This window comes from Apostichopus japonicus, chromosome 23, assembly GCF_037975245.1.
Source record: "Apostichopus japonicus isolate 1M-3 chromosome 23, ASM3797524v1, whole genome shotgun sequence".
Classification (NCBI taxonomy): Eukaryota; Metazoa; Echinodermata; class Holothuroidea; order Aspidochirotida; family Stichopodidae; genus Apostichopus; species Apostichopus japonicus.
The window spans coordinates 12125807-12142386 of record NC_092583.1 but is presented as its reverse complement, the minus strand read 5'-3'; the positions used below and the strand labels follow the sequence as shown (position 1 = coordinate 12142386).

At 36.1% G+C, this 16580-nt stretch overlaps 1 protein-coding gene across 1 annotated transcript; it reads right to left on the bottom strand.

The window, feature by feature from the left end:
* Positions 1-14323: 14323 nt before the first annotated feature.
* On the bottom strand, positions 14324-16448 carry LOC139964970 (uncharacterized). The gene is made up of 2 exons (XM_071967087.1): positions 15561-16448; positions 14324-14569 (listed from the first exon to the last, which is right to left on the bottom strand). The coding sequence occupies exons 1-2, from the start codon at positions 16446-16448 to the stop codon at positions 14324-14326; spliced, it is 1134 nt and encodes a 377-aa protein (XP_071823188.1).
* Positions 16449-16580: the final 132 nt, after the last annotated feature.

Here is a 16580-nt window from a genome sequence, read left to right as displayed (position 1 = left end):
TTGTCTTGCATCTTGTTTTATGCTCTTGTTGAAAAGGTGACAAAAAACAAAGTTGCGATAAGAAATTTAAATCTTGATAATTACGTCATAGTCATTTTTAGTCTTGATAATTATGTCATAGTTATTTTTAGTCTTGATAATTATGTCATAGTTATTTTTAGTCTTGATAATTATGTCATAGTTATTTTTAGTCTTGATAATTATCTCATAGTTATTTTTAGTCTTGATAATTATGTCATAGTCAGTTTTAGTCTTGATATGTCATAGTAACTTTATGAACAGCTATTCTGAATATCAAGATATTCAGCGAAATAATGGGAAGCTCCTTTAAGGATAACTTGTTGATGAAGTCAGAAAAAAAAACAGAAAACACACAAATGTTTGATATTGGTCTACTGACCATAATTGTCTACCTTCGTCTACCTTTCAATATTCTGCTCATTTGAAGCTGATTATAAGTACTGGAATTGATTGAACCGAAACCCTTCAGGAAAATTACCCCTCCCCTCCCCCCCCCCCACCCTCGCCAGTTTCCCTCGCACTTTCACTACCCCCCTCCCCTTAATTGTTCTTCTCATTTTGCTGTGCCCCCACAACTTCAACTGTCTGACGAAGCCTGTGTTTCTATTAGGCCTAAGCATCACAACCACCCCCCCCCCCCTCACCCCCAGCATCAACCCCTCCAGCTGACCCCCTCCCATGGCATCTACCTATAAGAAAGTAAAGAAAAAACATACTCATATAAACTTGCGAAAGAAAAGGTAACATGTAGTTGATATTGGATTTTCATTTGATATCATCCGATTTTATTTTGTCTAAATTTGTCCCCAATATTTAGACAAGACGTGTGCCTCCATTTACTCACGCTGCACCTGAAATAATATTAGACGGCTGTGGAACTCGATACTTTAAACCATTTATTCCGTCCACGTATGCACACAAGGAAATTTCAATAACCTTGTCAACCTTTTTACTATTGGCCAGGCTACAAGCATAAAACAAAAAACCAGACGTTGTTATTATAACAATTATAACGATATTTTTAATTTTGTGCGGGGGGGGGGGGATTCTGTGAAGGAACTGCTAAAACGACATTTACCAGCACAGCTTTGATATTTCAGTTTTGATATCAAATCCTTTCTCTTTTTTTTGGGGGGGGGGAGGGGGGGTTCATTTTGGAAAACGATATTATTCAATTCTGAAATATGTTATCAAGACAACGTTGTACTCGTACTCGTTGTACTTGTTGATTTATCATTCATAGGCGTACGAGGCGGGGGGCATGGGGGGCAGACTGCCCCCCCCCCCAAATTTCCAGAGGACAAGAAATTCGGGCAAAAGTCCTGAAAAATTCGGGCAGCCTAAGAGGAGAAAAAAAAAATATATATATATATATATATAGGCCTATATATATTTTTTTAGGCTGCCCGAATTTTTCAGGACTTTTGCCCGAATTTTTTTGTCATCTGGAATGTAAATATGCAGTAGCTTGCCCGAATCTTTTTCAAATTTTTGCCCGACAATTCCATGATTTTCTTTATTCAGCATCATTATGCCCGAATATTTCCGCCGTAAGCGCAGTTCATCTGGGCTACCACGCTTTTTGCCAAGATCAATTTTTTTTCTTCTAACTAGTCAATTGTTTACCTGGACCAAGGGCGGCGGAACCGGGGGGTACAGGGGCACGTGCCCCACCCCCACTTTTCCTCAGGTTAAAAATGTGCCTTTTTTCTATATAAAACTTGAGGTGCCTCAAGTTAGCAAGAGGCCAGGGAACCATAATGAACACTCGGGAAGGGCTGTTTCCGGCCATCTGAGGGGTTTGTAAAACCAAAAATTTTTATAGTACGCTCCGCGCCAACTGATGGTGGCGCTCCGCTCAGATAGTCGTGCATACAACTTTGCAAATCCTGGCTAAGCCCGTGACTTTTAATGAATTTCTGTGGGTCAAAATTAAAACCATTTCGAATGGAAAATTTGTTAAGATATTAACAAGAAAAAAACCAGTCTAATTCGGAAGATTCCTACATTAGCAACTTGCATGATTTCACCTCATTTTGTCTCAAGAGAAAACTTGTTCCTTGTTTCCCAATTTGCGTATTGGATATTGCAGTGCTAGTATGCATATTTTCCTTTGGGGGGGGGGGGGGGCGTTGATGGAGTGATTTGTATACACAAATAAGATAATACAATAAGAGTTATAAAGGGTACTAAATATAGGGATGCATCAGTCCAATCGAATTTCTGCAAAGTACCCTTTGATGTAGGTGCCCCCCAGATTAAAAGTGCTTCCGCCGCCCTTGACCTGGATATCCCCAACATGAGTGTATATAGAAGAAACATTTTCTTTTTCATGGATGGTGGGGGGGGGGGGGTGCCTACAAGCATAGAAGTACGGGTTTATCATATTCTTTGTTATATTTTATACTTTTTTGTGAGACAAATTGCAGTCTCACCCGACACAGCGACATTATCCCGCTTACGTGTCGTTGAACAATGTATGTTTTTCTGGAGGTAGCTGAGTACTGTGTTAAAATAATAAATAAGGTAACTAAATAGGAGCTTAAAAAATACACTGTCCCATTTTTTCCCCTTCAAAGTGATGTTACCATTTTTTCTTTTTCTAATATACCAAATTTTTGGGGAAGTGTAAATTTCTAAAACGTGAGATTATAAAATAAAGAATGTTTACATGCAACTTGCAAGGCCCCAGAAGTGCCGTTTCCGGCAATCTGAGAGGCATTGTGTGCCCAAAATTTTCTTGTACGCTACGCGCCAACCGATGGTGGCGCTCCGCTTAGATAGTGTCACGGGAACTTTCGGGCACAAAAAGTTCTGCCCCCCCCCCCAAACTGAAATGGTCCCGTACGCCTATGTTTATCATCCCCTGAAATGTATTACATTTGGAATGTTTGCTTAGCTGTCAATAGTCTCTGTATTTTACAATTTCATCAAAATATTGAAACACTTTGTAACATTATTATAAGTCCCCACTTTGATTACGTGAGTTAAATATGATAAACTTAAGAAAAAAATAAAAACATAAAAAAAAATGTTTTTTCATTGAATGCCCTGATGACGTCATTCACTCTGCTGCTGCTGTTACCAGATGCAAAATATCAACAAATTGAAGGAGAAAAAAATTATCTATGCCAAAAATAAACCCACTAAAATACGGTTTCGACCTAAAATTGCAGACAACTTCCAGCATTTGTGTGAAGCAATCAACTTCAACGACTGGAGTATCCCTTTAACCTTAATGACAATGGCAAATTTCGACTTTTGTAGAATACTGCAGGAATTTTCGATACATCTATAAGTTACGTATTCTTTGTCACACAAAATTGCCGATATTGCACTCTAAATATACATCAGTATATCCACCAGAGACTTTGATAGGCATTTCATGCAAACAACTAAAGGCCATTTCCCATTTTGTGAAAAGCCTAAATTCATTTTAATTTGATAAATGTCACTTTAGCATATAGGCATATACATTTTTACTTGTTACAACGCGTGTCAGCTTTTCTTGGATCAATATTTATTTATTTTTGGAACATCTTCGAATGTATTCATTTAAATTGAATGTGATGATCCACGAAAATTGCAGCTAGTTCAGAGAATTTGGCGGAAATAAAACTGACAGTAGGCCTCAATCAAATGACAGGTCCATAGCAACCGATATCATAGTGATTATCATGCAGGAGTATCTCGTACGATTTTTGAATCTTTTTGAATCTTCCCGTCAACCTCTTGATTTTTTCTCAAAAAACTAAAACAAGAACATAGAAACGACCCCCCCCCCCCCCCATCACGCACACAATCAAAGGAAATCATACGGTGGTCCTGAAGGGACACACAAGTTGTAGAATTATACTGTTCTAGCATACATAACGACAAATCACAAGTATACAAAGATCTGTTGAGTTGCCAAGTTACGTGCAAGGCAGCAGCACGCCAATTTGATCAAGTTTTCGTCAAGACATGACGTTAGCTTAACTTGGCAATTGGACCAAAAAATTATACAAATATGTTATGTTGTCGTGTTTTACTGCACGGAAAGTATTCAACTCGTCTGTTCCTACAAAACCACCGTACCTTACTGCTCATTAACAATACGTATCTAAAAATAGCTGCGTTAAATGATACTGTACAACAGATGTTAAATATGGTAGGCTCCTCCGTAACCAGATCTGAATACTAATTCGCTAGTCGGAATCTGAAAATCGTTTGTCGACGGACGGACGGACGGACGGACGGACAGACGGACGGACGGACGGACGGACGGACGGACGGACGGACGAACGGACGGACGGACCGACGGACGGACGGACGGACGGATGGATGGATGGATGGATGGATGGATGAACGATATACCCATGCATGCATGCAAAGTACAATAATGCGTCTGGCTTGCTTTTATACCTAAATTCGATAAACAAATAAAGTTGACATGTATTGTATACTCACCAACTCTTTTGACTACTAGTTGAATCTCGGTGGATAACTTCATTAAGTTACAAAGCTTTTTTAATTTTTGTTATTGCTGGAACGGTCCGTTGTGTATCCTAATTAGGACTAAATTGGCTATATGCGGAATGACTGTATAGTCACGTCCTCAAAGTAACATCGTTTGGTTTGGTTTCGTCTTCAGTTAATTTATTACATTTTCGCTATTGTAGATTAGAAGAGAAGATAGAGCATAGAAACAAGGTTGAAGAATGAAATTTTGACATTTTTGTGCATGCATGTGGCAAAATCCAACAGGTGTATGCTGCTAGGAAATGAAACAAGACAACAAAACGTAAAAAAAACTTAAATTGTGCTGCAAACACCAGAAATGTTAGTAAAAACGAATAGTAGTAAAATAATAAATACAGTTGTAGCAAAACAAGAAGTAGAAGCAGACGACAATTTTAGTAGAAACAGCAAATACAACGCTATAAACAGAAGCAGGAAAAGCCGACGGCAAATAATGGTAAAACAGCAATGATAACATAGCAAGCAACAAATAGAAGCAGACGACAATTTTAGTAACAACAGCAAATAATAACAGATAAACAAGGGAGGAAAAGCCGACAGCAAATAATGGTAAAACAACAAATGATAATATAACAAGCAACAAATACTATAGCAAGCAGCACATAGAAGCAGATGACAATTTATGTAGAAACAGCAAATACAACGCGATAAACAGAAGCAGGAAAAGCCGACAACAAATAATGGTAAAACAACAAATGATGACTTAACAAACAACAAATAATATAGAAAACAGCAAATAGAAGCAGACGACAATTTATGTAGAAACAGCAAATACAACGCGATAAACAGAAGCAGGAAAAGCCGACAACAAATAATGGTAAAACAACAAATGATAATAAAACAAACAACAAATAATAAAGCAAGCAGCAAATAGAAGCAGACGACAATTTATGTAGAAACAGCAAATACAACGCGATAAACAGAAGCAGGAAAAGCCGACAACAAATAATAGTAAAACAACAAATGATAATAAAACAAACAACAAATAATAAAGCAAGCAGCAAATAGAAGCAGACGACAATTTATGTAGAAACAGCAAATACAACGCTATAAACAGAAGCAGGAAAAGCCGACAACAAATAATGGTAAAACAACAAATGATAATAAAACAAACAACAAATAATAAAGCAAGCAGCAAATAGAAGCAGACGACAATTTATGTAGAAACAGCAAATACAACGCGATAAACAGAAGCAGGAAAAGCCGACAACAAATAATGGTAAAACAACAAATGATAATAAAACAAACAACAAATAATAAAGCAAGCAGCAAATAGAAGCAGACGACAATTTATGTAGAAACAGCAAATACAACGCTATAAACAGAAGCAGGAAAAGCCGACAACAAATAATGGTAAAACAACAAATGATGACTTAACAAACAACAAATAATATACAAAACAGCAAATAGAAGCAGACGACAATTTTAGTAGCAAGAACAAATACTGGCCACGGAAGAAATACAAAACGACAAATAGTAAAACAACAAATAGCAAATAGTTGCAAACATCAAATACTAACATACAAAAATCAAACGTAGCGCCAAATAGTAGCAAATAAAGCAAGTAGCAAACAGTGGTGAACACCAAATGGTAAGAAATAACCAAGTGACGAAACCAATTGCATAGTAAAATAACATATATATAGTAAAAAAGAACAACTAGAAGCGGAAAAACAAATAGCAACAACAATTAGTAGTAAACACGACTGGGAGACAGACACAAATGGAAAGAAAAACAAAAATAGTAGCAACAACAAATTGTAGCAATTGTTGTTGTAGTAAACAACAAATAATAACAGATAAACAATTATTCAAACAACAAATAGTGGAAGACAACATGTGTTAGATAAAACAATCAAAATTGTAGCAAAAAAAAAAAACAATATCAAAGCTTATTACGGACCACAATTAAAAGTACGAGAATTAAACGACATAATGAGGCTATTCCCGTTGCAAGCAAAAACTATCGATTGCCAATTTACATGGCATGTTTATATATATATATATATATATATATATATATGTGTGTGTGTGTGTGTGTGTGTGTATTTGGAAAGACGATCTTATGTTTACATTTTCGAGTCCAAATCTCATTAGTGTAGATATGTAAACAAATAAATGAATTACAATTAAATATAAAAGAAAATCACGTAATCGCCAATTCCATCACCATGGAAACACATCATTATCACTGCTATACGTGTCATGCTGACAAATGTGAAAACTTGTCATGCAAACCCTCAATTGTAGTTTTTTGAAAACTGTAGACGTGCATATCATAAATTGTTGGTATTTAACCTTTTGGGGAAAATATCTGCATCCTTTTTATTTATTTGAATTTTGAAGGGGTACATAAGACGCTTGTAACCAGGGCAAGCAGTATAGGGGGCAAGTTCTCGCTCAATTTGTTTTGAAAACCTTAACAGTTGCACCTTTTCAAAAGTAGGAAATGCCCATTTTCATACACAACCGAATTTCATTGTTTATTATTTTAAAAAAAAGTGCCTGGTATTAAAAAACATTGTATTATCGTAATTAAGAAGTGTACTACTGTTGTTGAACAATTAAGAAGAATGTAATTAAAGAGTTTCTTTTTGTTACTTTTGTGCATATACTCAAACAGTGGTGTTTGTTGTACGGTATGAACACATGAATAAGTCATTTTTTGGTTTGCCCCTTAAAGTCAATGTCACATGTCCCACTGCCCCTGAAGTTTGTGCTCCCCCTCCCCCAGTAACCTTCTCCCGCCACCCCCCCCCCCTGCTTACAACAGGCTACTAAACAACTACCTAACAGCGTTGTGTTGATAACTGATGTGTGTAATTGTTCGCGTCAGCCATAACGTTTCCAAAATATTGTGCCTCAAGTGATGATTAGTCTCGAGAAAAAAGACAACGTTGCCTGAGGGGTTAAATATACAATATACAACCTAGCGTTACGTGACACCACTCTATCATACGTGCTTTCCGGATATGGTTTCAACTGAGGCTTGACCTCGTCATCAATTTGTTATATCAGGCCTGTAGGAATTCTGAATAACAATTTAAGGAGCGGAATAGTATGTTTGTCCTGTAACTTCTGGGGGTGGGGGGGGAGGGGCACACAAACATATATAAACACATATACATATATATATATATATATATATATATATATATATATATATATACATATATATACATATATATATATAACTCTAAATGATACCTTAGGTCGACATTTACATTGACTTACATACTAAATTTTATCTAACCCTAACCCTTTTTTCTAACCCTAACCCTGAACCGACCCTAACCAAACCTTGTAAATGAACGTTTTAGAGGACGGAGAACATTATAAAGCTATTTCCGACAATAAAAAAGTTTCTTAAAATGGTAGCAAAAACATTAGGTGTACACTGAAATGTCGACCTAAGGTACACTGTCGACCTAAGGTCGCTTTTTTTACCATACACTGTCGACCTAAGGTATCAAATAGACATATATACATATATATATATATATATATATATATATATATATATACATATATACATATATATAGGCCTATATATACATATATATACATATATATATATATATATATATATATATATATATATATGTATATATATATATATATATATACATTTAAAAATATATATATAAACACATATTTTCGGGCTGCTTACGAAGGATTCTTCAGTCCGGTAAATTAGAGAAAATCGTAAAGGCGGCCAACCGTGCTATTGATAGTGATATTTGTCTGAAATCTATCTCTGAACTTAACATCTTCTATTCCTGAACTTTGTCTTCTGTCATTCAGGTAGCAGACTTCGCATTCCACGGTCTAAACATAACAGATTCAGGTTTTTTCTTACCCAATTCTGTTTCTCTTTTCAACATGAGAGTCGTTCGATAGGTTGTCTTGTGTTTTATTTTCTTGTTTTTTTTTGTAGACGGTTTTGCATTTTTATATTTGTAAGTATTTGTATCTACATATATGTGTGTATGTTTGTGTATATAGATATTTATTTTACATTTATGTATGTTGCTGTTGGTGCTTCTACCTTTTTTTCCACTTTTCTGTGCTTTGTTTTTACTTAGTTTTAAACTTATTCTACTTGCAACTTTAATATTTGATATTTTATGTGTTTTGCATCAGGGAGACAAATGTCCATATTCTTATGGACGAAATAAATCTATCTATCTAATCTTTCTAAGATATGGTCAAGTTTCCGTATCTCTATGACTAGTTCGGGACCAGACTTCCACAACGTTTTACCGCTATATATCTCACACTTTGTGAAGCTTCATACCTGACTGTTACATCATGAGCGAAGCAAACTGACATATTAAAAGCTACAAATAACATTAATGCTCTTCACAAGTCATTTATTCAATTCTATATTTATTTGATTAAATCATCAGTGCCGTACAAATAATATGAAGAGAAATATAATGTGTAACATATATACATTTTACAATACATGATACTTATAGATGTAGGAGAAATATAGACATAATCTTCATAACTGATATATGAGAAATTTAATCTATTTTTCCGCTACCTTTTGAAACCTTGATAGATGTAGGGGGAGGGGAGGGGAGAGGGTGGGGGAGGGGGAGGGGAGGGGAGGGAGAAAGCTAGATAAGAAGGGATAAAAAGAGCATGTCAGATCATTTTAATAGCAAGCAACTGTCTGTACAGGGAGTGTTTATCACTAGATAAACCCACAAGGGATTTTGTGATCAACTTTCTTTTACATTCCATAACTCTCTGTATTCGCTACAAATTATGTATATATGTTGTGGAAAAAATAAAATAAACGAAACGAAATAAACGAAAGCCTAACAGACTGAGTTAGATCATGTTTTACATGTTTTCAAATATAATTAAATGAATAATGGAGAATTGGGATATTGTAGACAATAGAAAAGAACAAAAAATTTATGGCTATGGAACGGGATCCGAATTAGTGACCTCTGGGTCAATTTATTTTTTGCTCCTTCCCGTTATTCTTTTTTTGCTTGTAACAATTTCAAATTTATTTATTGTATTTTGTGAAAACAAAAGAAAAAAAATTCCTAAGATCAACACCTCGTCTTGATTTCTTGATATCATCTTACAAAAACAGGTGAAGGTGATATACTTAATTGTATAATAATCATTCATTATAGATATTACTCCATGAAAACAAAAATCCATTCTTGCTTGACCTCGGAGGATGTTAAAGTTGTCAGCAAACTATGTTTCTGTTGTTAAGAAGTCTGTTGTGTTGCAGTAATATGTTAGGTTTAGAAATTCTAACCAAAAAATAGTGTCTTTATTAGTACGATTGAACTCTGTAGGTAGTTTAGTTACAATTTTTAAAACTTTTAAATGAGCTCTTTAGTCTACATTTCATGAAGTTATTACCCTAAAAGTAACTTACTTCAGACGATTTTCCTTTTTTGGAGGGGGTGGGGGGCTGTCTCTTTATTTCGCTTACAAATGTTCTCACAAAACACCACAAGTCAGTACCACTCTCATTAATAATCCCATATATTGCGGTTTAATAACACGAATATAGTTATTTTGTTGTTTAAGATTTCAGAGATTATGCAATAATACAATCCGCTTGAAACTATTAATTTCCTCAAATTACATTAAGCAAGGTCAATAATGCCTCCCATGATTTATGTATGTGCGTTTTTTGTTGTTTTTTAAACCAATATCAAATCGGCCATTTACACTACCCGATTCGGCCACTTTAATACTATGGCAGAATATTTCATGAGATTTCAAGATGGAACTTGCAGCCGAATTATGATTTCAAAGTATCAAGCATTTTGAAGAACAATTCGCGTGGTGACATCATGTTGACGTCAATAACCAACTAATTTGATCCATTTCCTGAAGTAATGAACTTGACGGTGACGTATCAGACGATAGCTAGATATCCTTAAAACAATAAAGAGTACCGTATATTTAATAACGATATATATATATATATATATATATATATATATAAACGCACGTTCCAAATTCGGCAGAAAATTAACTGCCTATCCAAAAATGTCATTTACCTCATCTACTGTAATATTTGTAACTTACAATACATTGGAGAGTCAAAAAACACTCTTAGAATGAGAATGACACAACATAGATCGGCGATCAAAACAAAAAAGATCTACCAACCTATTACAAATCACTTCAATCTCCAAAATCATTCAATTGAGAATTTGCGTGTTATTGCCATTGACCAGAACGATTCTTGGACAGATAAATCTAGGAAAGCGAAAGAAAATTTCTGGGAACTAAACCTAAAGACCACGGCACCATTCGGTTTAAACATCAGAAACGATTTGCCGTCCCAGATAAACCAAAACAATTCCTTTACAATTACGACGGAATCGGATTAAAATAATCCGACGCGGATTAAAATAATCCGAATTTCTAAAACTTCTGCTCAATTCAGCAGAAATCAGTAAGCCGCTTTGCCCTTACAACCATGCCGACATCTCCTCTATAAAACAGTTTTAATTCCTGCTACTCCTTGTCACTTTCGGTGATCATGCACTGAAGAAGAGCTAGTTTTGCTCGAAAGCTCTGCAAAAACCAAACATTGGCTGTTTTACTTCCAATCACTCACCTAATTCAATTATTGTATCTCACTCGAGATCGCCTTTCTCTAAATGTAGCATAGTTGTTTAACAGTTTTTCCGTTATTCCTATATATATATATATATATATATATATATATATATATATATATATATATATATATATATATACTTTACATTAGGCCACTGGAAAATATGACATAAATATATAAATTATATATATATATATATATATATATATATATATATATATATTCATTTGACAGAGTATGTACAACGTATCTCTTCGAGATCCGGCTTTAGGAATCACAAATGAATTCGAGTTGGTTAGCATCATGTTTGATCTCTAGATTAAGGCAAAATATGTCACCAAAACAGAACTAGTATTGTTCGATACAGGTGACAAACGCCTACAGTGGAATTACGACTTTCGTTACCGGTTTAGAACCTCTGGACATACAATCAGCGTCCATAGCCTAGTTGGTTACGGTGTCGATATAACAACCGTCTTCTCTGTGTGTGTACTCCTATCTTTCGTAAGACCTTCGGTTTGTTCCATGTCATGTGCAGATTGTCTTTGACACCATTGTGACGTCATATTTTCCGACCCATTAAACATGTCCCTCCATTGCTAAAAGTCATTAATGAGTGACTTTCCTGGAACATCACGCCTTTTTCGTTTCTTATCGCGTGAGTCGTATTCAATTTACTTTTAAAGTTGGATTAATTCAACGAAGAACATGAAGACACGGACAATTTCAAGAAGAAGAAAAATGTGATACAGTATCGACATTGGATTGATAAATGAAGCTAGACTATATACAAAAAAAAAACATCGGTAAGTTGACCGTCAAAATTAGTATTTCGCCATAGGGAATACACGTATAATTTTCAAATAATTTGTACTGAAAACCAAATGTCTCAAACATTTTACCTTCTTTTGAGTTACTACTGTAGGCGCATAAAATATTACGTTGCCATAGGAATCTGGGAGGGAAATGAAAAGGGCTACGTTAAGTTGTTACATGACCGCCCTTGCTTCCTTCATTTTACACCGTACATGTACCAAGCATAGCACAGGGCGAAAAAGTGCAATACAAAATCGGCATTAGAGCACTCAGTACAGAAGGATATGGCAAATTTAAAGTTATTTCATCTATTTTGCAAACCGCTTTGGTATGGGTGATAGGCGAATAAGAGTGCGACATCTTTCGTTGCGCAATCGTTTTAGAATGTGTGAGTGTGTATGTGTGTGGAATTCGCACGCGACTTTTGTTTTCTTTCTGCAGTACTGTTATAAGTCAATGGAAGTTTTATTACCCAATCAGTTGCTATAATGTATGATGAGAGAATAATACAGGAATCGGACACACAAGTAGGTTTAAAGTTCAGACCGAGGACCCTTTTGTGTGTGTTTTTTTTTTCATTGTTCGAATACATACATGTTAACCTGAACAAATACCCGTTGACAATAGAATTCTTCGGAGGACGTTCAAGTGACATTCCTCAGCGGACTTGGAATCCCTTTGTTCTAGTCCTCAGTCTGAATGCAACACACGTGCATATGCGCATGCTGTAAATTGCCAAAAGTGTTACGTACAGTTATCGCGAGCGTGGTATGTATGTACTACCTATCGCTTCTCGACCTTTTGGCTAAGATCATGTTCCCTTTCGAGGGGAATTGTGATACACACCCGACGATGATCACAGAGTCGCAGTCTCGATGCACGGGGACTGGGTTGAGAGCGGATCCGGTCGTTCGGTAGTTTGGTTTTCGTGCCCAGGTTCTTTCCTGGGTGAATTTTCTTAAATAAAATAACTACCTAATAAAGGTCCCTTAAGGAGGGACCAGATACTACACCTGATCTAAGCCAAACGGTCGAGAAGCGATACACATTCTGACGTAACATTGGCATGATCACACGATCACATGTCTCGATACAAGGGGACTGAGGTTGAAAGTGTATCGGTTAAGTCGTTTGGTTTTCGTTCCCAAGCTGTATCTTGGGTGACTTTTCTTACAACATAAAAATATGATTGGGTAATATATAGCCAGTGATAAACCTGGAATTTCGACCTATAAACCTGCACAATTACACGAGAAACCGGGTATATCAATGGTTAAACGGGCTTTAACCGGGTCGATTAACCGGGTTTTTGTTTGATAAACCCGGTTTATATAACTATTGAGCATTTGGCTTGCAGTACCCACACGAACACTCGCCATGGGTTGTCACATCGATTGTAAATGCTGTCCAATATTTATTATGTTCGTATGCATGTTTAAAGGGTGTGAAGACTCGCGCAAAAAGAAACGTCTAATGCCGGTAATTTGACCTAGCTTCGAATGAGGTGTAACAGAAGTGTTAAACACCACCATCGATCCCAGAAAGTACTACACACAGCTTGCTACCGTCGGTAATTAGCCACTAGTGTACAGTCAGTACATACAGCTGCGGTCAATACCCATAGCACAGTATACAAACGATACAGCAATGGACATCTCAGGTCCAGCTAAAGATGACATGGTATCACGTTTCATTATACTGTCTGCATTTTGTAGCGAAACAAAGAAACGTCACTTGCAAGCAACAGAAAGTTAACTTTTCAGATGGCCGCACGCGGTTTGGGGCGAGTCTTCAATGCCTTTTAATGAAAAGATTATGTAGATGATGAATATTCATAAAAACATCTTTGTGTGCGACAACGATGATGAATATTCATACTTTTCCTTTAGGGACAATTTCCCTGTGTTGATACCACTCTATCAACTGTATTCTCGATGTCATGGTTCATAGCACTCGTATTAACAGTATTGACAGTTCGTAACTGTTTCTCTAATGGTAACTTAATATTAATTTATTCAATAATTATTCATATCTAGTCGTCGCAAATGGAGTGCTCGTATCTGCTCAATTATCCACATGTACACTCACAAATATCCGTAGGAAATGCTTTTCTTCTGTGAACTAGATATTTCAGAAGGAAAATTGCGTTCTCTTTGTTCATGGAACTGCCTCTTCCTTCAGATAAATCCTTAAATTTATTCTTAACAGTGATCTTACAATACTCGTGTCATAGTTCTCTGTTAATTAAGTTCCTCCAATTCATGGTTTCATTGAAAGATGTTGATGAATCAAGGAATGAAATATGGCGGAGATGACTTACAAAAAGAAAGAAAGAAAAAGTTTGAATATTCACTGAATTTCCTCGACATCAGATTGGCCGCTTCTAGTTGGTAGGCTTTCAGCTGGGCGCACTTTATTAGATACACACCAATTGGTTACTCTTCGCAACAGTTTCACGCATCTTTCGCGGAATTTACGTCGAAACAAACCATAGAGTAGTGGATTAATAATAGGTGGACTGATATATAGTTGGACTGCTATGTAGTCGAACAACGTCGAAGGCCACAAACCGAGTATATTGCAAAGTACCCGCAGCTGTGTAAATGAAAACACGGAAGAAAAAAATAATCAATATCACGTTTTCTTTATTTTAAATTTTTTTCTTAAAAGAAAACTTAAAAGACGACGTTTCGAGTCCTCTATTTCTGCACATAAACGATTATGCAGTTAGATATACTTTGCAAAATTACTCCAGGGGAAAAAGACTTTTATCCTAACTGGTTTCAAAGTATAGATTACATAAGCTTCGTTCCAGACTGCCATTTGTCATTAGCGGAAGAGAATGGAAAGAGCGGTTTATACTTCCTAATGTAATATGTTGTACACGGCTAGAACACTTGATGTCTGAAAGTGACAGTGTAATTAAAATACACATGTAAACGAACGTGTCTTCGTTATTTACGACAACGTGTGTGTATATAAATATATATATATATATAAATATATATATATATATATATATATATATACATATATATATATATATATATATATATATATATATATATATATATATATATATATATATATATATATATATATATATATATATATATATATATATATATATAAACACCTAACCCCGTAAAAGCACTATTGAAATCGTAACCATGCAGCGTTTGTAGAAGTTGCTTCATTTGGAAGTTCTATGAGATATCAGCATGAGATGTTCTTAGCCATGCAAGGTCACCTATAACAAGCTTAGACTTAGTCTCTTATACAGTATATAGGTTCGACTTGGGTCCATATGAAGGGGTATAAGAAAGATCAAATTCATTGCAAATTTTATACATACGTAGCTATTAAACATTAAACGGCCGTGTTTCAAAGTATCGCTGAACACCATTTGTTTACAAAGTTAGCAGGGGGTAAAAAAATCAGTAAGTATGTAAGATATTAAAAAATTGGACTTGTTACAAGATGACCCCCTCCCTTCCCAACCCTCCCTCAGCCCCCCCCCCCACGCCTCTACCTCAAATTGAAAAGTCTTTCTCCGCCACATTTGGCAGTCTGTCACTATACTCACCCCGTATGGAAACACGGTGAAGGCATAGACTACGGCGATGGCCGCCATTAGCCGGGAGAACTCGGCCGGTATACCGTTAATCATTTCGATCATTCGACAATATTCATCGCGGTTTCTTGGACAGACGATACTTATCCGTGCTCGCATTTCTGATAGGCAACGATAGACTATAATGTTGCACGTTAACAAGACGATTCCTAGAAGGAAATTCTCGATCAGTGACCATAGATTGAGAGCGTGAATCAAGCTGGCCGCGAACTCACCTGCCGAAGAGGTGGATTCGCATAAATATTGCCACTTATTCCCGTGAGTCGGTTCGTCATCACAAGATTGTTGATTAATTCTCAAGCTGACTAATTCCACCGCCGATATACCGGCACTGTACGACAGGACGAAAATCGTGGCACCTGCCACTCTGGCGAAAGTGATAATGTTGTCATATATGAAAGCTTTCTTGATGCTAATGAACCGCTCTATGCTCATTCCGACTACGATATACCGGGAGAACCGTAAACAGGTCGATAAGAAGAAAAGGGATACAAAATATGGAAAAGTCCAAGAGAAGACTTGTTGTCTAAAATAGCTGATGGCCCAGATCATCTGACCTGCCATGAGGAAAGTCACGTCAGTGAAGCAGAGCGTCATCACGAGCGCGTAGGGTACCCTCGCGCTGGTTATTTGGCGTTCCTTGCGATGACTTATAAAGAACAATATAAACGTCAGGACGTTCAAGAAAGCTCCGATGGAAAAATAAGGCACCAGAATAACAGGATGTAGGTGGTCATGGCAACTATGGATGGCGGGATCTGAATTAAATACGCTCCCTGGTGGATAAAACGGTTGTCCAATGCAAACCATTTCATTTGAATTATCCACACCCGCATCCATGATACTTGGTTCAATATATCAACTATATGTATATATATATATATATCAACTATATATATATATATCAAATATATATATATGTAATATACATTTTCTTATTTTTTTCTCGAAAACTTCACGTGACGTTTTTCA